At 48.4% G+C, this 20517-nt stretch overlaps 1 protein-coding gene across 4 annotated transcripts; it reads right to left on the minus strand.

The window, feature by feature from the left end:
• Window positions 1–1272: 1272 nt before the first annotated feature.
• On the minus strand, window positions 1273–19835 carry apc (APC regulator of WNT signaling pathway). Of its 4 annotated transcripts, none has more exons than XM_063478969.1 (18): window positions 19612–19835; window positions 12186–12338; window positions 10837–10924; window positions 10551–10761; window positions 10111–10219; window positions 9270–9371; window positions 9123–9197; window positions 8990–9040; window positions 8821–8907; window positions 8557–8734; window positions 8280–8480; window positions 8087–8182; window positions 7816–7955; window positions 7650–7727; window positions 7431–7547; window positions 7135–7349; window positions 4094–7052; window positions 1273–3891 (listed from the first exon to the last, which is right to left on the minus strand). In XM_063478969.1, the coding sequence occupies exons 2-18, from the start codon at window positions 12318–12320 to the stop codon at window positions 1951–1953; spliced, it is 6783 nt and encodes a 2260-aa protein (XP_063335039.1). In that variant the 5' UTR covers window positions 12321–12338; window positions 19612–19835; the 3' UTR covers window positions 1273–1950. The 4 variants fall into 4 exon arrangements, with proteins under 4 accessions (XP_063335039.1, XP_063335038.1, XP_063335035.1 ...); XM_063478968.1 differs by having other exon boundaries at window positions 9135–9197; window positions 9270–9383; XM_063478965.1 differs by having other exon boundaries at window positions 9270–9383.
• Between the last annotated feature and the right edge of the window lie 682 nt (window positions 19836–20517).

A 20517-nucleotide genomic window follows, 5' to 3' on the forward strand; every position in this document is an offset into this window, starting at 1 on the left:
GTCTTGAGTCAGACCTTCTGGTTATTTTAAAAGTACCCTTGAGCAAAAGTTCTCCTGCTTTCTGAAAGTTTAAAATTCTTCCTTGGCTTTTTTTTTGACTTGTGTTCAAACCAGTCCTTGTACCTGACCTCTGAACTTTGACCTGTGAGTCAAAGTTCAGAGTGTGGGCTCATCCTGACAGAGAACACAACATAAGGCAGAAACATCCAAACAACAGCTTTGAATGCCCTTCAAGAAACTATTCCTGGAGATCCTCACAGAGATGACAGAGAGCTGCTCAGAGAGCTCAGCTGAAGGATGAGGAGCACTCACACCAAGTATTGACTTTCTGGTGAAAATCTGGAGGGCCTGCAGCTGGAGGAGATGATCAGGGGATGAAGCAGTGGCTTCACTGAGTTTTACCTCAGAGATGGGAATGATTTCAGAGAAGCTCCTCTGAACCCAGAGCTGCTCCTGGTGTTTGAGTCCAGGAGGAGACAAATGGAAGAAACATGAACATTAATGAAACACATTAAACAGTAAAAAGAGGCAGCAGTGTTCCAGTCAAACCTTCAGAGCAGATGATTCTCATTGGATGAAACACAGTATTTGTTGGATCTGACCTGAAGAATTCTCAATGTTTTTGCTTTGATTTTAAGGACCTACCTAAAGCTTTCTGCAAGATTGCAGAGATGCCATCACCTGCTGCTTTACACATTTGTGTGACTGAGTTTCTTTATTCAGCAGGGTGTTTACGCAGCACAGCAGCTGAATGGCTGTTTAAAGACTACTCGGAGGTCGTGGTCTAAGCCTCACTCACGTTTTCCTACACTTCTCACATCCAGTGAAGTTAAACCTTCCTGTTCATCCACAGATCAGCTCCAAACCGCGACACACATTAAAATCACCAACATGTTTCATCATCATCGATTCAGTTATATTTATACAGCGCCTAATCCCACCAGCCGACTCAGCTTGACTTATACCGTCCAGAATTCAGATGATTTCCTCGCTCTCAGTTCACATCGATTTTTTTAGATGTTTTTACACGTTTTATAAATAAAGTTTGTAATGATCATGAGACCAACTTTCTGCAACTAAAATGTCAAATGTGATTGGCTATAATCGTCTTCATTACCTCCTGTTTAAAGCTGAAATAAAACAGGTCAGCCCCCAAGGTCACACCAGTGTTTCAAACTTTATTGACAGAGCCACAGAGAGCAGCAGATTTATGTTGTCACATCAAATCAGAAAGCAGACAGGAAGTGGATCAGTAAAAACAGGAAGCGGGTATCGTGTTGCATTCGTTTAATGTTCAGATTTAAAATCAAGAACCAAAAATCTGCTCATTTAAATTATGTGCTTCAGTTCAGTTTACAGCAATAACTTACGGTTTACAGTGTTATCTGTTTCCATGGCGACACACAGAAAGTCTTCTGCCAAGCCTCGTCAACCGTCTCAGGTGGGTCAGGTATTCGAGTCGGCAGCAAACTTCCAAAGAAGAAGAGAGAGGTTCTGACAGAACAGATGACCAACTGAAGGGCGGGTCTCTGACTGACTCAAGGACACTGAATGTGATTGGTCAGAAGCTGAGAGGAGGCTCACTGGGTTTGCCTAGGGGCTCACTGATTGGTTGGATCCAACTGTTCTGTTCAGAACCAAACTCAAAAAACATGAAAAACTATCAAAGGCGCTGAATTATCATCATCATCATCATCATCAGTGTCCATGGTTACTGTCATGTTAGGGGCGTGGGGCCATGCAGGGTAAGGCAGGGGGCGGAGCTAAGCGCTACACATCTTTAGTGGTATAAAAACATAAAAAGTTCATGTTAGAGTTTCTTTGAGTTGATGGACAGCTGGCAGGAGCCAATCAGGAGAGAGGAGCAGGTGAGGGGGTGGGCACAGCACTTAAATACACTCACTTTCTGTACAGTTCATCTCATAAACACTTCCTGTTGTTCTTGCATATTTACACAGATGTCACGATGTATGAGCCGCGTTCGCCACCGCCCCCACTGCTGCCACCACCCTCGCCTCCCTTTGGCTCGCGTTTCTTCGTGATTGGGGTGGGGATAAGGGAGGGCCGCGTAGGGGTAGTGGAAGATGATGTGGTGGTGGTGGTGGTGGTGGTGGTAGTAGTGGCCGCTGTGCCTTCGGCACTGCTCTTCCTTGGGCTTGGCGTGTAGTTGAAGGGGCTGACTCGGGCCGCAACAGCACCGCTGCGCTGCTGAGCGCGCTGCTGCTGGTGCGGCGCCTGTTGCGGCCGACTCTCGATCGGCGCTGGCTTTTCGTCAAGGCTCTCGCAGCTGCGGCGCAGGTTAAGGTTGGAGGAGGAAGAGGAGGAGGAAGACGGGATCTTGGAGGGAGCGGGGCTGTCGATGATGGGTGGGGCATTGATGGCGGTGGGCGAGCGGGCAGAGCAGGAGGAGGAGGAGCGGGGGTTGTTGACAGGGCAGTCCTCCAGCCGGACCCACACGTCTTCGGACTTGTCGGCGAAGCCTCGGGTGCTGGATGGGTCGCCGCTGCTCTTTGCCTTTCTCCACGTTCCCTTCAATCTCATGGCGCTCTCCTCCTCACTCCGTCCCTTTTCGCTGGACTCGGAGGATGCTGACAGCACGGACGATGAGCTTCCCGTTCTTTTCCAGGTGCCGACGCGCGGCAGAGAGGTTGAGTGTTTCCCGCTGCTGGCTCCGCCTCCCCCGCTGCTGTTTTCCCGTTTCCAGGTGCCGGTGCGGCTGAAGCGAGATGATGTCACTTCCTGTGGGCGTGACGGGCTTTCAGAGTGTGAGCGGTTGACGTCGTTTCTCCTGGCGGTGGATGGTAGCAGCGTGTCTGGGCTGGATGGCGACTCGAGAGCGGCTGCCACTGCTGTCTCCTCCAGCTTCCTCTTCAGTGTCGGGCTCGGAGCTTCTTTGATGAACGTTGACTGCCTTACAAGTGCCGGCTTCTCAGGCTCCGCCTTCTGCTTCTTGGCGGCAGTGGAGCCACTGACTCTCGATGTGGACTCGCTTCTCGGGATGCCACCACCACTCTTCGGGGTTGTGGTGGGTTTAGTGGTCCTGGATGCAGAGGATGATGATGCACTTCCTGGAGAAGCCGTGCGTGGCAGCTGCGAGAGCTTCCCTCCTTTCTGACTGGGTGCTGGGGTGGAGCGAGATGGGGTGGAGTCCCGAGAGGACCCGCCCACTCGATCTACGTCGCTGCCTCCAGGAGCTTTGGCCACAGCAGCGGCTCGGGGCTTGCTCCGCCCCCTGGCTGCCGGCTCCGCTCTTGGCTTTCCTGTGATCAGACTCCTGTACACCTTCTTCCCGCCCCTCACAGCCTTCGCTTCCTCCTCCTCCTCCTCCTCCTCTCTTTTCTTCTTGGCCTCCAGCGTGCTGCGCTCACCAGGCTTCAGGATCCTCGCGCCTCGCTTCGTCTTCTCCTCTGGTTCCTCCTCCTCTTCGTTGTTATTAGCTGTTGTAAGGTGGAAGGGCGAGCCGACAGATTTCAGCGACAGGACCGAGTCAGAGTCTGATGATGGCTGGCGGGACAGTGAGGAGGCGGCGGCAGCGGCATTCAAGCTGCTGACGATGGAGTTGGCACCTTCTTGGATGGCCTTCCAATCAAAGGATTCTGAATCTGGAGAGGCAGGGCTCCTTGGTGCATCTGAAGGCTCCTCCTCAGCCAGAATGCCATCTTCAGTTTTGGAGACAGATAGAGGCGGCGGGGCGGGTACGGGGAGGGTGGTGTTTTTCTTTTTCTTCTTGGGCATGGCGGAACTGATGCACTCCTGCAGCAAGTCGTCCTCTGAGTCTATGCTCAGCGAGCTCAGCGACGAGTTCCTGGAGAAGCACACGGGCGTGTCCTCAACATGAAAGGCTTTGGGGGCGTAGCCAGTGGCCGCAGGGGGGCGAGGCTTTGGGTCCACCTATCAGGGATAGAGGAGCACAGAGGGACATCTGTCACAAGACTGATACATTTCTGTGAAGCAAAACTGTAACTGCAGCAGGAAGTAACAAAGTAAGAAGCAAACAAGGTAAACAGTACACGCTACACTAATTACGCCTTACTCTGTGTATTAGTCTGTGTACTCTCTGCTCTAAATACTTTACTCAAGTATCTAGACACACCTCTGCTGGAGGGGGCGGAGACTTTGCCCCCTCTTTGCCTTTGTCTTGCTGCTCTGGCGGGGGTGGGGCAAACTCTTTGTTGTTGTTCTCCTGGTCGATGTCGCTCAGTGAGCTCAGCGAGGAGTTCCTGGAGAAGCATACGGGCGTGTCCTCAATAGCGAACTTCTGCTTCTCGTCCGTGGCCGTCTGATTAGTCGGTGGTTTTGTGCGTGGAAAAACGGCAGCTGTCTGCTGCTTCTTCTTCCTGCCTTCTTCTTCTTTTGCCTTCCTTTCCTCTTCGTCCTTCTCGCCGCCATCCTCTTCATCAAAGTCCAGCGAGCTCAGTGAGTCATTGCGTGAGAAGCAGCATGGCGTTCCTTCAATCGGCGTGTAGTGGCGCGGTGAGTCAAAGGCGAATCCCGGCTTTGCTTTTGCAGCCGCTGTTGTGGTGACGCCGTACAGCGCCCGCTGAGGCATCGGCTTCACAGGCGACGTTGGCTTCTTCTTCTGCTGCTGCTGCGGGCCGAGGGGAGACGGGGCCGTTGGAGGGAGAGGAGGCGGTAAAGGCGGGGTTTGCAAGTGCTCCCTGTTTGCCGCTGCTCTGACAGGCTTCCTGGGTTTGGCTTTGGGCATGGCGGCACTAATGCACTCGGCGAGAATGTCATCTCCGTTCTCGCCCTCAGGAAACCCTGCCCTTCTCCTAGGGGCAGAGGTGGGTTGGGCTACAGGTACGAGGCCCGCTCCCATCTGCTCATTGGGCGGGGAGTCAATGGTGAGGTCACTAAGAGACGTGGCGGTGGAGAAGTTGAGCGGCGTTCCCTCCACACAGTAAACTCTGGGCACCTCCTCCGGCGGCGGCATGTCCTTCCTGGGCTGCAGTTGGGCACGGCTTTGAGATGGGAGGATCTTGTAGACAGGAAGTTGGCTTGGTTTCCGTGGTGCTGCTTGCTGCTGCTTCTTTGGTTTCCGTGATGATTTGGGCATGGCCATGTTGATACATGCCTCCAGGATCTCAATGTCATCGTCATCATCCGATTCATCAAGGATGGGTTTAGGAGGCTCCTCCTTCCTCTCCTCAACCCCGCCCTCATCCTCCTCTTTCTTCTTTTTCATCTCCGCGGGAATGTAGGGCTCGTCCAGACTGAGTGCGCTCAGACTGGAGGCACGGGAGAAGCCATGCGGCGTGCTCTCGGTGGCAAAGTGCAGCAGTACGTCAGCACTGCTTTCCTCATCCTTCTTCTTGGCCTTTTCCTCCTCCTTCGTCTTCTGCGGCGGTGGTGGCGTCTTGGCGCGGCTCGGTGGCATGGTCTGACCTGGGCTGTCGGGCAGGTCACTGGGGCTCACCACGCCGCTCGGCATGCCGCTGGAGGGCTCGCTGGAACGCACAGAGCTGGCAATGGAGGAGGTGGAAAAGCTCTCGAGCGAGCTGACGGACGTGCAGCGGCTGAACATCAGCGGTGTCTCCTGAGCGTACGGCTGCTCCGGCGGGCTCTTAGGAGTCCTTGTGCCTGATGAACTCACATGGTGGTGGTGATGATGATGGCTATGGTGGTGGTGGTGGCTACGGCGCCCCCGTGTGGATGGTGCAGCAGTGGTCTGGCTCTCAGCCTCTTTTCGCTGCTGCTGCTCATGTGTGTCCTTCTCACTGACAGGGAGTGTCGGGTAGTCGTTACCGGCGCCGCTGTCGCTCCCCCCTTTCCTCTTTCTCGTGATGACATCACCGTCTTCCTCCTCTTCAGAGGACAGCGAGGATAGCGAACTGCCTCTGGAGAAGCAGATGGGTGTGTCCTCTACGCAGTATGTCTGTGTCGACTCCTGGTTGCTTTTTGGCGCCCCCCGGGTGCTGGGGGGAGGTGGTGGGCGGAGCTTGCTGGCAGAGTTTGATGGGGGTGGTGGAATAGAGGAGGGGGCGGTCTCCTCTGGTTTGAAGAGCTTTTTACGTGTGGCATCAGTCCCGTACTTTAAGCTGTAGTCGATTGGCTGCTCGGTCGTAGACTCTGTACCATAATTTGATGTTGCTGTGACAACGACATAGCGTGGAGGCGGAACTGCTGCTATGTGCCCGCTACCAGCTGCTGAATCACTGCCGTCGTTCCTCCTCAGTCTGGCGTCCTGCTCACTGTCATCATCGCTTTCAATGGCGCCGCGATGATTCGGGCTCTGGCGCCCAGAGTTCAGTTGTTCGTCAGAGTACTTGAGGCTATAGTTTATGGGCGTGTCCAGCTCTCCGCCGTCATCGTCCGCCATGTGGTTGGCGCTGCGTATCTTATGGGCCAGATCAGCTGGGTACTTCCTGTAGACACAACACTTGTTAGCGCTGCTCTCGTCTGACGAGTAGAAGGGTTCAGAGGACGGTTTGGTCTTTCCACGGTTGCCGTAACCATCTGCGCTCGTCACACTGTTAAGGCTGTCGCTGGACGCCCGCACACTGGGCGGGAACACTGAGCGAGTGTATGCTGCTTCCTCGCTCGCCCTCTTTGATCCGTCTCCATTCTTTGGGCTCGATAGCACCGGCGTGTTGGTGTATGAGCGCGTGACGCTGCCTGCTCCTCCTGTGGCGCCATTACAGCCCCGCCCCTTCCTGTGCGCCGCCTTGGGGCTCAGGTTGTCGATGTTGTCGAAGGTCTCTGACAGCTGCTGTGCATCCAGCTCCTCGAATAAAGCTTTCTGTTTACGGGCCTGTAGCGATGGGGCGCCTGCACCAGGAGACACCACGCTGGCATCCTTGTAGCGTGCTGGGCGGTTGGCCATCAGGTTACGCAGCGCAGCAGCACTGCCCATGGCGATCATTTTATGGCGTGAATGGATGAGGTTGCGCAGCATGCCCACGGCACCCAGCTCCCAGAGGGCCTCCTGGTCTTTGGTGTCGCGGGCAGAGAGGTTCCAGAGCGTGCCACAGGCGTTGGACACAATGGTCAGGCTGTGAGACTTCAGGTGCTGCAGCAGCGTCGGCAGGCAGCCATGTTCCCGTAAGATCTGCCTGCAAGACAAGAACAGGGAGAATAGTCAGAGAGACAGTGCAAGTTCATATCCAACACTTTGTTTACCTAAGTTTACTTTACCTGTGTGCCTCGTTGGTGGCGATAAGGCTTGAGACATTTCGCAGGATGCCACCACCACTTTCAATTATGGCGAGCGTGTTGGTGTGGCTGCGATGCGTCAGCGTCCCCACCAAAAACGCCAGAGCACCATCCACAGCGCAGATATCAGCCTTATTCTCTGTGCAGTGAGCCGACAGGTTCCAGAGCGCACTCAGTACAGACTTCAGCGTCGACTCCTGTAGAAGGACAGGAAGAAGAAAAGGTTTCAGAGCATGCTCATTGTAGAAACATTAACACAAGAAGAACAGAACGTTTACCTTCTGCACCTCGAGGGCGCAGCCCATCAGGGCTCGGACACTGCCGACCTCACGTAGCGTCTTCTTACTGTTAACATCAGCACGCCAGGACAGGTTCCTCAGCACGCTAGCTATCACCTGAAACAGCGAATCACAGCAAGGGGTCACTTGACAAATCTTTCTAAAGGACAGGTGGACGCTGTGACATAATGGGCTGGCGGTGGAGCCACATGTGCTTACCTGCTGCAGGTCTTCACTCTCAGACTTGAGCTGAGCGACCATTGCTCGCATGCAGCCCTTCATAGAGCACAAAGTGGCCTGAAAAAAAAAATACAACACGAGGGTCATCATCTTCCTTTCATCTGATTGGTTAATCAGTCAAAAGGGTAAATTAAGTTCCTCTTACCTTATTGGCTACATCTCCAAAGGTGAGATTGGTGAGTGCCATGCCAGCGTATCGCCGCAGAGTGATGCTGTAGTGATCGCTGCTCAGACCGAACATCTCACAGTCCACCTGTAGCAGCTCCGCCACTGCCTGCAGACCGCCTGCAGGGACAGAACACCCCAGTGTGAGCAACAGGAAACAGGAAGCAAGGAGCAGGAAAGACGGTTCAGGAAATGAGTAGGAACAGGAAACAGGGAGCAGGAAACAGGGAGGCAAACCCAGAGAAACCCACCGAGCTCGTTCATGGCGTGCCGATGCTCTTCGTCAAAGGACAGCTTCATGAGGACACAGACGGCTGGACAAATCTGATGCTCCACAGGGGACGGCACTGAGAAGACACACACACACAGACACACACACACACACATTACACACATAACACCTGCTGACTGCTCACTGGTGGGCACGTGTGTGACATCACTCACTGGGGTTGTCCTCCTGGTCGACACCCCTCTCATGATTCTCCTGCCAGGTCCAGCATGCCTCGCAGTAATGGCGCACCTGCTCCAACAGGTGGAGCACTCTGATCTCTCGCCGCCCCCTCTTATCGTCCGGCTGACTGTGCACGATGTTGTGGAGCGCCGCTGACGCCCGTGCGCGCGCCTCCTTACTGCCACGGGAGTTACCTAGGCAACACAAGAAAACGAGTGAGGTCACGTGACAACAGGCATATGTATCACTACTGAACAACTTGACCGTTACCTAGCAACAAGGAGTCCTTGTCGTTGCCGTGCAGCAGCTGAATGAGCAGCGGCAGGCAGCCAGACTGACGCATAGCAATGCACGAGTCCTGTGAGCTGGACATGGCGAGCAGCGTCCGTGACATGTCGTCCTTATCGTGCGTCCCCAGCATGGACAGCAGGCTGTACACCATCTCCACCTGCCAGGGGTGACAGGTGTACCCCGCATGTGAGACACTGTTAAACGGTACGCAGGTGAAACAGTTTTGTTGTCAAGGAGACTTACTTTGGTTCCCAGATGGCTGGTGATTCGTCGAGGCACAGAATAGCTGGTCTCATTGGCTGGCTCGTGATCCAAACGGGTGCCTGCGCTCTGCAGCAGGAGTGACGGTTTAAAAATCAGGTTCAAAGAAGAGGTAAAGATTCCAAGTGATGCTACATGACGAGTTGCTCACCTGCGCCCCGGCCAATCCGCTGCTTTCGCTCGCCCCCTGAGCACCTTCGACCTGGAGAGAAAGGAGAGAAAGTGAGGCGTAGGCTGGGTAACAGATGAGAGTGTAAGGTGAGGTGTTTGCATGTGATCCTTACAGGTGAGGTTACCTGCAGCCGGGCCCCGAGCCGCAGGATGTCTTTCTCTATCTGCTGAATCCGAGCCACACGAGTCTGAAACACAGAGTACAGGTGTCAAAACACATTTACAGATACGGGTACAGACACAGGTGAGCTCCTCACTACCTGAGCTCTCCTCTCCATCTCCTTACAGGAGCCCAGTTGCTTCTCCATCGCTGTTCGCAGCTGATGGGCATCATACTCAAGCTGACGGCGATTTAAGTCGGTCTGTAAAGAGAACTGACACGGATGCTGTTAGGTTTATATTGTGGATTGTCATTTATGCTTAGAAACATATACTCATATATGCTTAGAGTTTTATAATCGATTGCATTATGATAGAGGTCTGATCCTTAGCAGTCTGCAAAGACTCTGTGTGCCTCCCAGAGCACTCTGGCATACACACACATCTTAAGGTCATGAGAGAGGTCGTACCTTCTCTTACTGATTTATACTATGGGAGGACACCTGCTCTGTATCTGTTTAAGTATAGGTGCCTTTGTTTAGGTGGACCGCTGGACTCCTGGCACCAGCTTTGGGGAGTTGTTCACAGGGTCATATCTTCACACACACACACACACACACACACACACACACACACGCCTATATGTACACACAGACTGGTACTCTTTGTTTACATGTATGCCTGTGTAAGACGTCATATGTTAATGAACTTATGCATATTCATGTAACCTCAATAAAGAACAGTGTTACGAGGGAGCAGACGAGAGCGACTGGGGTTTGAGCGGAAGGAACGACGCTCGTCACAGTTCTCTCCCTCGTGCATGAGATCAAACAAAGAGCTCTGCTTGGTGTCCAATGCTTTTTGCTGTTGTAGTAGAATTGTCTCGTTCCAGTGGTGGGTCTGTGCCAGACAGACCCAACAGATGCCCTCATTAACACTAACCAGTCACCTGCCAATCTGACTCTAGCCCCGCCACTCCCACACCCTTGCAGGAGTTCTTACATTCCCAGTGAGCGGCAGACTGTCGATCCTCTTGGTGAGATCCTGCAGCTGAGCGTAGTACCAGTCCTTCTCCTTCTCCTCCTTATCCAGCTCCGCCAATAGGAGAGACCTGCCAAGGGCAGCAGCCAATCACAGGGCAGGAGAAATAGGCGGGAGAAACAAATGAAGCAAATAAAACATAGAAACAATTAGAAAACTGAATAGTCTGACCTTCTGCATCAGCTAAAAACAATTTGACCTTTAGATAATCTGTGATATATGTAGGTGCTACTACACCAACAGTATCCTCAGTAATACCTCTAAAGCAGCACTGTGTGCATTTGTAGCTTAGCATAAACATGCTCATAGTACTCTCAATACTTTCACTACTCCATTGTATTCTCTCTGTGTTCTCAGTATCTAGAGTACTCTCAGTACTCTGTAGTGCTACGCAGTATTACCTCTCTTTCTCCAGCTCCTCCAGGCAGCGGTCGTGGCCGTCTCTGCCCGCAGATGGCAGCCCTCTCCTGGGAAAGGCAGCACTCGTTGAGGGGCCTGGAGCTCCGGAGCCTCCCACTGCTCCTATAGGAGCTCCAGAGGATATGGAGGTGGAGCCGGGGGCTAGGAGAGGGCGGGATCGGGACTTAAAGCCGGCCGAATCGAGACTCAGCTCTGAGGATGGGAAACTCAGTGAGCACATGCTGAGCTGATTCTTCTTCGACCTGCGTCTGGATGTGTCAGACTCACCTTTTAACCGTCCAATGAGCTCCAGCTGAGAGCCACAAGCCTCCCCAGACTCTTCTTCTATGGTGCCCTGCAGCTGCTTCAGCACTTCCTGCTCACAAGGAGAAAGAAAACAAAGAGGATAAAATCACTTCCTGCTCTGACCCTCTAATACTCTCTCTCACACACTCACACGCTGTTTCTGCAGCACACAGAACAAAATGCGTCGCTTTCAGAATAAAGCAGCGATCACTCACCACGATGAGTCGGCAGCGTTCAAACAGAGACATGATGGAAACCAAACTCACTCTGACCGTCTTCACTCATCGACACAAACCAGGAAATGGGAAACAGGAAGTAGGAAGTGAGGGTGTGTTTGGAGACGAAAGACGGGACAATAACGAGAAGAAAAAACATGAACAATAAAGATCCAGCTTCAAGACGACCGACCATGAGAGAAACTCAAACACGCTGAAAACGTGCAGGATGAGCTCCACGGAGCAGGAAAAATATGAAGAATCGAAGTTCAGTAAAATCACAGGGAGGAGAGGAAGAGGACAAAATGCTGCAAACAGGAAGAAGAAAACTGATGGAAAAGAGTTAAAAGGACAGAGTGCTCACTCTGCCCGTTTCCTCCATATCACGCCAAAGATCCTCTGACGCCTCACTCTGACCAACAACAACGAGCTCATTCTCCCGGTCCGCAGCGCGTGATTGGACAAAAACAGCAGTGCAGCTATTCTAGGGCGAGAGACACCCGTTGCATACGCAGAGAGAAAGAGCAAGAGAGAGAGCGCAAAACAAACACACACACACGCATAAAGTTTTGCTCTTGCAGTCAGCTGACTGATCACTGCAACAGCAGGGGCGTGGCCACACGTATGAACACACATGTGACACCCTGTGATAAGTTTTTAAAAAAAGAAAAAAAAAAAGCCTTTATTAATTTTAATGGCCATCATTTTAATACAGTCTTTACACTGAGTTGTGGTCACTGCGCCCTCTTATGGCAAACAGAAATTCAGCTTTAGGTGATAATCAACTTCACGAAGGGAACTGGGATGACCTAAAGTGAGGTTCTGATCAAAGTTATCAGTTATTGGCTGAATTGACAGATTGATAAAGTTTAAAAACTGAACAGCTGTGAGTCACATACTGAAAAAACTTTATTTAAATCTCATCTGTTTGCAGTTTTAACTGGAAGTTTGAGGGAACATTTGAACATCTGATGTTTCTGATGTGAGCGCTGCCACCCACGGAGCCTGACTGATCAATATATTTAAACCATTAGACACACACACACACACACACACACACACACACACACACACACACACACACACACACCAGCACCTGCTCAGATGAGCACTCACCTTCATGTTGGAGGCCTCTGTCTCCAGCTTGGTCAGGTGGTTGGAGTTGTCCTGCAGCTCCTGTCTCAGGTTTGAGTTCTCCATCTTTAACACCTCCACCTGCCTCAGCAGCTGGTCATACGACGCCGCCGCCATGTTGGACCCGAGTGTGACCTGCAGACAGACAGCAGCCAATCAGAGTGCATGTGGACAAGGACAGGAGTGTTCACGTGTTTTCAAAGGCGGAGTTGAACTCAACAACAATACCTGAACTTAGATACTAATAAAGTTTTATTAAAGAGACGCCAGCAGCCAGTAATCAATAAGCTTACTGATCTGCAGCACGAAACATCTGGGTAAACATGAGAACCACCACTCAGAAGCCCCACCCACACCTGAAGCCCCACCCATATGGGAACAGCAGATCTGTTGAAGATAATAATGATGAAGTGCAGCAGTTACTGACACTTCTTGTGTCCCAGAGCAAACCTCTGTACAAAGACTGCTATTAATGGACCCTGCAACATGTTACCATGGCAATGGTACAGAGACAGCGTGACCGCAGTATAACACAGAGCGACACCGGAAATGATGTCACAAAAGATCAGAACCAACGTGTAAAATTAAAATGAAGATAAATCATTGAGAAACTTTTCCTCAAAAGAAAAGTGAGACGTGACAAAGTCGACAGACCTTATTCCCCCACGTTTCAAAGGACAGCATGGAAGGCCAATGAGAGAACTACACTGTGTCCGCCAATCATGTGGCTGGAACAGAGTGGGCGATCAAAAATGAAATGAAACACTCGAGCGACAGCGTTACAGAACATGGCGTCCCAGCAAATGAGGGTGAAGACGACGACCCCTGAAGCAGCGTCATCCTTCAGAGCACGCTCAGTGAGACGTCCTCCCATACCGCGCCTTAGAACACAAATATCCACAGTGACATCATAAACACATCAGCCTGCTTTGTCGTTTCCCATGATGCAGTGCAGCTGTTCATATGGTATTATTATTTTATTATCCACATTATTTATCTAAACACACCTGTGTGACTAAACTAATCTGCTGTTCTCACTCAGGAGGAAACAGGAGGCTCTTTTAGCAGAATTGATCCTAGCGCTGAACTCTGTGGAACTCCATAATTAACCTTAGTGTGAAGAGGACCATTTACATGAACAAATTGGAGTCTATTAAATAGATATGATTCAAACCACTGCAGCGCAGTACCTGTAATACCTACAGCATGCTCTATTATGGTCAACAGTAACGAACGCTGCACTGAGGTCTAGCAGGACAAGCACAGAGATGAGTCCACTGTCAGAGGCCATAAGAAAATCATTTGTAACCTTCACTAAAGTTGTTTCTGTGCTGTGACGAGCTCTGAAACCTGACTGAAACTCTTCAAATAAGCCATTCCTCTGCAGATGATCTGTTAGCTGTTTGACAACTACTCTTTCAATAACTTTTGATATGAAAGGAAGGTTGGAATTTGGCCTGTAATTAGTTAAGACAGCTGGGTCAACAGATGGCTTTTTAAATAACGGTTTAACTACTGCCGGCTTGAAGGCCTGTGGTACAGGACTGCAGTCTTGTAGGAATAAGGTCTAAAAGACATGTTGATGGTTTGATGATGGCGGTTGAAGGAGAAAGTAATTGCTGAAGTTAACTCAGAAAGATTCATTGGAGAAAAAGACTCTAAATGAATATCAATGGTACTTGAAATATTATTATACATATATTTTATTTGACCTGAGCATTAAATAAGACAGAAGCTCTGTGTAAGGCCCACGTGGACGATAGATAATAACAGTGATTTTTCAGTTTTTCAGCTAGGGTGGACAAGGTTAAGCATCATGCTTTAAAATGAATTAAAATGCTGTCTGGCTCCAGAAGCTGGAGTGGAAGACTGCTGCCACCCCCTACCCACCCAGGGTAATTTTAATTACTTTCCAGGCTAAATTCTAAATTAGTGATTTAGAATTTCCTCTCCAGCTTACGAGTTATCTGCTTCAAGGTGGACGTTGGAAGGTTAAACCAGGGAGACAAGTACTTCTGATTTAAGGCTCTCTTTTTCACGGGAGCTACAGTATCCATACATAGTGAGGAGGTAAAATTATTATCAAGATAATCGACCTCTGTTGGAGTAGCGTTCAGGTAGCTGCTCTGCTTTGTGTTGATACAAGGCATTGAAGATGATAACAGCGAGTGAATTACATTCTTAAGCTTAGTTACAGCACTTTCAGAAAGACATCTACTTTGATGACATCTACTCCCCACTGCTGTGGAATTCATTATTGTAAAATTAAATGTAATTAGGAAATGATAAGACAAGAGAGGGTTTTCAGGAAACAGTGTTAAATGTTTAGTTTCTATTGGGGCTAGGCCATATCATACCGTTCACGGTGATACCGGTGTAATGTTGGGCAACGATAAGAAAATGAAATATCGCGATAGAATATGGGTAAAACGTGCATGCGCAGTGCCTTTGTTTTCATACGCACATGGCGGAAAAAGCATGGCGGCGACGGAGAATGAGAAGGGCGAAAGCGGATCGTTGAATGAAACAGATGAACCAGAACTGGTTTGTAAAAATGCTGCAACTTCAGTGGTGTGGAACTGGTTTGGCTTTCATCCGTCAGATACACAACAAAGCACTATTTTTGGTAGAGCATGCTAGAAAGCCGTCGTTATTACCGTGTTTTTGGAAAATACGGCACACTTAAAATCAATCCTTTGATTTTTCTGAAAATCGACAGTGCCCCTTATAATGCCGTGTGCCTTATGTATGAATTCTGGTTGTGTTTACTGACCTCGAAACGATTTTATGTGGTACACGGCGCTCGAAAATCTGTCAAATGTTTTAGTATGACTTTGCTAAGCTACGAACCCGCACCGCTTGATGGATTGTCGGAGCATTACGGCTATCGTAGGCAGGCGCCTCGCGGAGTGATACGTACTGTGCTTCAACATAATATTACTGTATTGTGTGTGTATAACCTCTTTTTAAGTTTTGTAGATATTATACATGGTTATGCTCAGGATATGTCGGCCAATTTCCACTGGAAATGCCTTTTGGTTAAACTGTCAGCAAGGAATTTGCATTTCCACTGTTAAATTTTTATATAACTTTAATGCAAATAAAAAACAGCTGCTTGTTTAAGTGAAAATACATTGATGGGGTTTTTTCGCACTAATAAAGTTGTGGAGTTGTAAAGTATTTTGTCTAGTGTCAATTATATCGTCAGTTATATCGTTATCGCAAATTTTCAAATGTATATCGTGATAAATATTTTTGGTCATATCGCCCTGCTGTAGTTTCTATGCCATATGTCAGAACAAGATCTGAGCTGAGCAATGTTGTATTTTACTGCAGCACACAGCTCACTAATTACATTTTTGATCTGTAAGAGCACCTGATAATTTGGTCATGTGATCACAGGATCACATGATCAGAGAGTGTAACCCTCAGATCAGCTAAACATATGACATCACTTCCTGTTTCCTGTTTAACCTTAAAATGAATTCAGTACAATGATGACATCACATCTGGAGGGTCAGCTGATCTTTCATGTCAATAATTGAAATTACAGAGAGATTAGATTATTGATGCTCTTCAGTGCTAAATATAGAAACATTTAAATTGTAATTAAAACGAGCTATTTACCTGCCTGGTGACAGGACGACCAATCAACACAGGAGGTCCTAACACAGTCACAGTGAGGGAGGGCGGAGCCTCTCAGCTCCACCTGCACAAATAGTTTGACCTCTTACTGACCAATCACAGTGCTTTATCTACGCCACAACCACAGAATCAACAGATAACCTAACAAGGTGCCCTTAACGAGATGGGACATACATAAGGAGAACCTTTGCACACAGAAGGATTGGTGCCAGCTGGGTATTGAACCAGGAACCTTCCTGCTCTGAGGCGACACACTGACCTCTGCAGCACCAATCCATAAATATCTGATCACACTGATCAGGTTTGAACAATCAGAAGATCAAATTGAACTTACTGCACCAACAAAGAATCCAGCAGTACTACATACAGTACTACAATAACAGTACACCATATGATACTGGTAAAGTTATTGATCCAGGTACTGATTATTGCCGTTGTCACAGCAATCAATAACTAGGACAGACAACATCTCTTCTTTCCTGCACCAGCCAGACGCCATTTTCTCCCCTCCTCTTTCCATCATCTCTGCACCTCCTCCTCTTCATCCCTCCATCATCACCCCCCACCCCCAATCCTCTCAGTCTCTCAACGACCCCCCCCCCCACCCTCCTCCTCCTCCTCCTCGTCTGCAGCACTAACAGGGGATGAATTAAATCCTCTGGAGAACGACAACAGCACAATGAAAGGAACCCCCCCCCCAACCTCCACCCTCCCTCCGCTCTTCCCCCTCCTCCTTCCTCCCGTCCGCCTCCTCTTCCTTGGCAGATACAAAGGAGGAAAAAGGATGGAGGGATAGAGGATAAAGACAGAAAATGGCAGCTCACCCCATCGCGTTCGCCTCCATCAGCCTCCCTCTCTCTCCGTCTGAGAGACAGAGTGCAGTCAGCTGGGCTCTCAGGCAGCCAATCACAGCCCAGAGACACACACAGGCAAAGAAGGGAGGGGCAGCCCCCACTGCTCCCAGCATGCTTTGCAGCAGGCTCTGCAGGCAGACTGACCGGGTTATTGAGACACACACACACGTAAAAGGTGAACCTTTATTTTACTGATAAAAGCTCAAAGAACCATTTTGAGTGTTTTTAACCAACACACACACACACAGACGTGGGTTCAGAGGTCAAATGAGACGGTGAGCTCAAAATGTTGCAGTGTAAGCTCAACATCTGTGGGTTAAAGGATAACACAGTTTCTGCACTGTGAGGACCTCAGACATGTCAGAGAGTAAACATCACTGACTCTCCTCCGCCGTTTGCTCTTCATGTCATCAACACACAACGAGTGATGCCATTGGGTCACATCAGCTCCTCGTATCTCCTTCCTTTGTCACCCGGTCAAACTCGACAACATGTTTTTGTGTTTTTGCCTCAAGTCAAACAAATTTGCTTCTTCCACCTTCAGCAGGTTTCTTGACTATTTTGCAGAGTACTTTTAGAGGTGGGAATCATCGGACACCCAATAATATATGATTGGGTGTCCGATGATATTGCAATTTTTAACTTTTTGTGACATGCTAAGTATTGCAATGACCTATATTATAATGTCTCACCTTTTTCAACTGCAAATTATGTCCTCAAAGTTAGTCCAGCACAGCAACACCCACTGAGACCTGACATAAATGTTGCCATAAGACACAGTCAGTCTGCTAAATTGGCATGCAGTCTGTTTGTGATAATACAGTTAACTGTGATAAATCAGTGAAAATCACATGTTGTTGTCTACATAGACACAAATTCACATTTTGCTATTACATTTACAATCAGCAGCTTTCCTGTTCTTTAGGAATATACCAGAATACAACAGTTTGTTGTGTTGTTGTTGTGCTTGGTGATAAAGACTCATGTTGAATCAGAGGAATCAGCTTTAAAGTAAAAGCTGCAGGTTTAATTAAAGAAATACAAACATGAAACACCAGTTTAGAGTGTTAAGCACTGCACTGGTAACATGTACCTGTGTCATTTTGTAGTACTGCAAGGACCCCCATAATCCAACACTTAAAATGTGGAAAGAAAGAATGATTTAACGTTGCTTGCGAAAAGACGTTGGGAAGGTTACATCATGTGACTGAAGCTTCGGTGGAACAATGGGACAATTTTTGCACCTACATGTCTACCCGACTTAGACGAGCTTAATGCCACAGATGTTAAAACCTCACAATACTTTTTTTTTTTGTTTTGTTTTTTTCTTAGTTTTTTGTTTGTTTGCTTCTTTTTTTGGTTGTTGTTTGTTGTTATATTTTTGTGTTTGCTGTTATAAAATGCAAAATCTAATAAATACTTGAATTATTAAAAAGAGGAAATACAAACATGAAGATTAATTATAACTTTATAATATTGATAATCGAGTGTCTTTTTCAGGTTACATTAATCACATGACTAAGAATACTCTGAGTAGAAACACTTTTGTTAGTAGTATTAGTATTTTGTTCGTATATTCTTCTCTGGGGACCACGGGTTTGTAGAAAATGTGGGCAGGATGAAGTAATAGCCGCAAACACCTCTGACCTGACGTCTGTGGCGTGTGTTACAGTTGTCACGCTCAATTTATTACGTTTAGCTTCACGAATCGTATAATTTTCTCTTTACAAAACTTTTCTGTGCATACAAAAAACTAAAACTACACTACCACCCCTCACTTGTAAAACCTTACTTTATAAATTGTGCGTAAATAATCACCATTTAATCAAGTTTAGTTACATGTATTTGGAAAATTGTTTCACGTGTGGTCAAATTCTTTCGTATGTGTGTGAATGGGAGCACGCATTTGTGAGTTAAATTCAATTCAATTGTATTTATATAGCGCCAAATCACAACAACAGTCGCCTCAAGGCGCTTTATATTGTACAGTAGATCGTACAATAATAGATACAGAGAAAAAACCCAACAATCATAAAAGTTACACACGAATCACGGCACATATTTGTAAATCTTAGTTTACGCTTGTGGATGTAAGCAAATCTCTCTCCATAGAAATCAGCTTGAATCTCTGACTTCATGAGGTAAATCATAAAACCAGCTGTGCAGTCCTTGAGTGTGGCCGTGGTCTGTGAGAACGATAGGCTCCACTTTCTGGAACCACAGCTGCTCCTCATAGAAAAATTTAAAGTATATTTGAGGAGGCACCATGCTCCGTAAAAATCCTCTAATCAAGACGACTGATCGCAATCAGGTGACACAGGTGCTTTTCACAGGTATGAATACACACAAAACATCTGAAAACCTCTGCCTGCTCAGTCCTCAACCTCAATGTGACACAAGTACACCCAGAACTGCAGTATGACAGTCAGAGTACACAAAGAATACATACAGAACTGCAGTATTACTGCCACAGTACACAGAGCGCACACAGTTTCGGTACTGTTGTCAAAGTACACAAAGAACTGCACTACTGTTCTTAGAGTACACACAGAGCTGCATTATGTGTGTACAGTGACAGTATGAGCTGTCAGCAGTACTGCAGTAGTGCTTCTGGGACTTTTCGGTACTGCACTACTCGCGGTACTGTATTATCTACAGTACTTGCCATTTGTCCTGACAATAGCAGTTAGCCGTTAGCTGACCCGGCTAACTGTGCCCGCTCCTTCACGGATCAGTACCAGAACCAGTCCGGATCAGATGCCCCTCCGCCGGTCACATAAACAGCATTTCTGCCCTGATGTCCCGATAAACCGGAGACCGGTAGCAACACGTCCTGGGAGTGTCCACAAACAAACAGCCTGTCCAAACAAACAGTTAGCACGGAGCTAGCACGGCTCGGCCGCTCTTACCGTCCCGGTTTAAAGTCCACTTCAGGAGGCAGTCTCACGATAACATCCCGGAGACCCGCAGGAGGAAAGACCCGGGCTTTCAGGGGCGGCGGAGGCCGCTCATCGTCCGCTCAGAGCGGGAAAAGCAGAGTTAAACAAAGTGGGCCAAGTTTGAACTTTGAGTCCTTTTTGTTATGGAGGAGCCGCGACCGCTGCCGCCGCCATCTTCTTTCTGTGTGTGTGTGTTACTCTGAGTGTGTGGGGGGGGTTGGCCCTCCTCCGCTGCACGTGTACTTTCCATCTCCTTCTCACTCAGGTGTTCTAGGATTCCGTGCTGAGGTTTGTATCGAAACGCTGCAGTGACCCCACCAGAGTCCACTAATTTTCACCTGTTTTTAGAGTTGTGGTGTGATTTCTTGACAGTTTTGGTTATAATCATGTTGTCAGAAGCACAGCCTGTAAATAAAAGATGCCTTTCTGAAGCTTTAAAGTTCTTCTTTGTAATTTTTTTAGTCCAGTCCTTGTACCTGACCATTTTAACAGGAATGTTTTGGTTTGGTGACCCTCTGAACTCTGACCTCCAAATCATTCAAGCATAAAACGGCTCCTGACTCCAGGATTGTTTGTTGTGTTGACACATAACCGACAACTGAGCAAAGAACCAGTTTTAAGTTTTATCTTTAAGCCCTTTGCTACTACCTGCCTGCCACAAAATCACATAATTTGTTCCCACTTCTTTAGCTGAACCTGTTAAAATTGGGAAAGCTAACGCAGTTTAACTGAAAAGTGATTAACAAAGAGCAGTTAGCTGAAACTTGGCGTATCTCAGCATAGTGTGCAGTGTGTCCTTAAAAATTCTGAGAAAACTGAACAGAAGAAGTGTGAGACCTAAAAACACTACAGGATCTGAAAGTCCTTAAGAAAGAG

The sequence above is a fragment of the Pelmatolapia mariae genome, linkage group LG7 (genome assembly GCF_036321145.2).
Source record: "Pelmatolapia mariae isolate MD_Pm_ZW linkage group LG7, Pm_UMD_F_2, whole genome shotgun sequence".
NCBI lineage: Eukaryota > Metazoa > Chordata > Actinopteri > Cichliformes > Cichlidae > Pelmatolapia > Pelmatolapia mariae.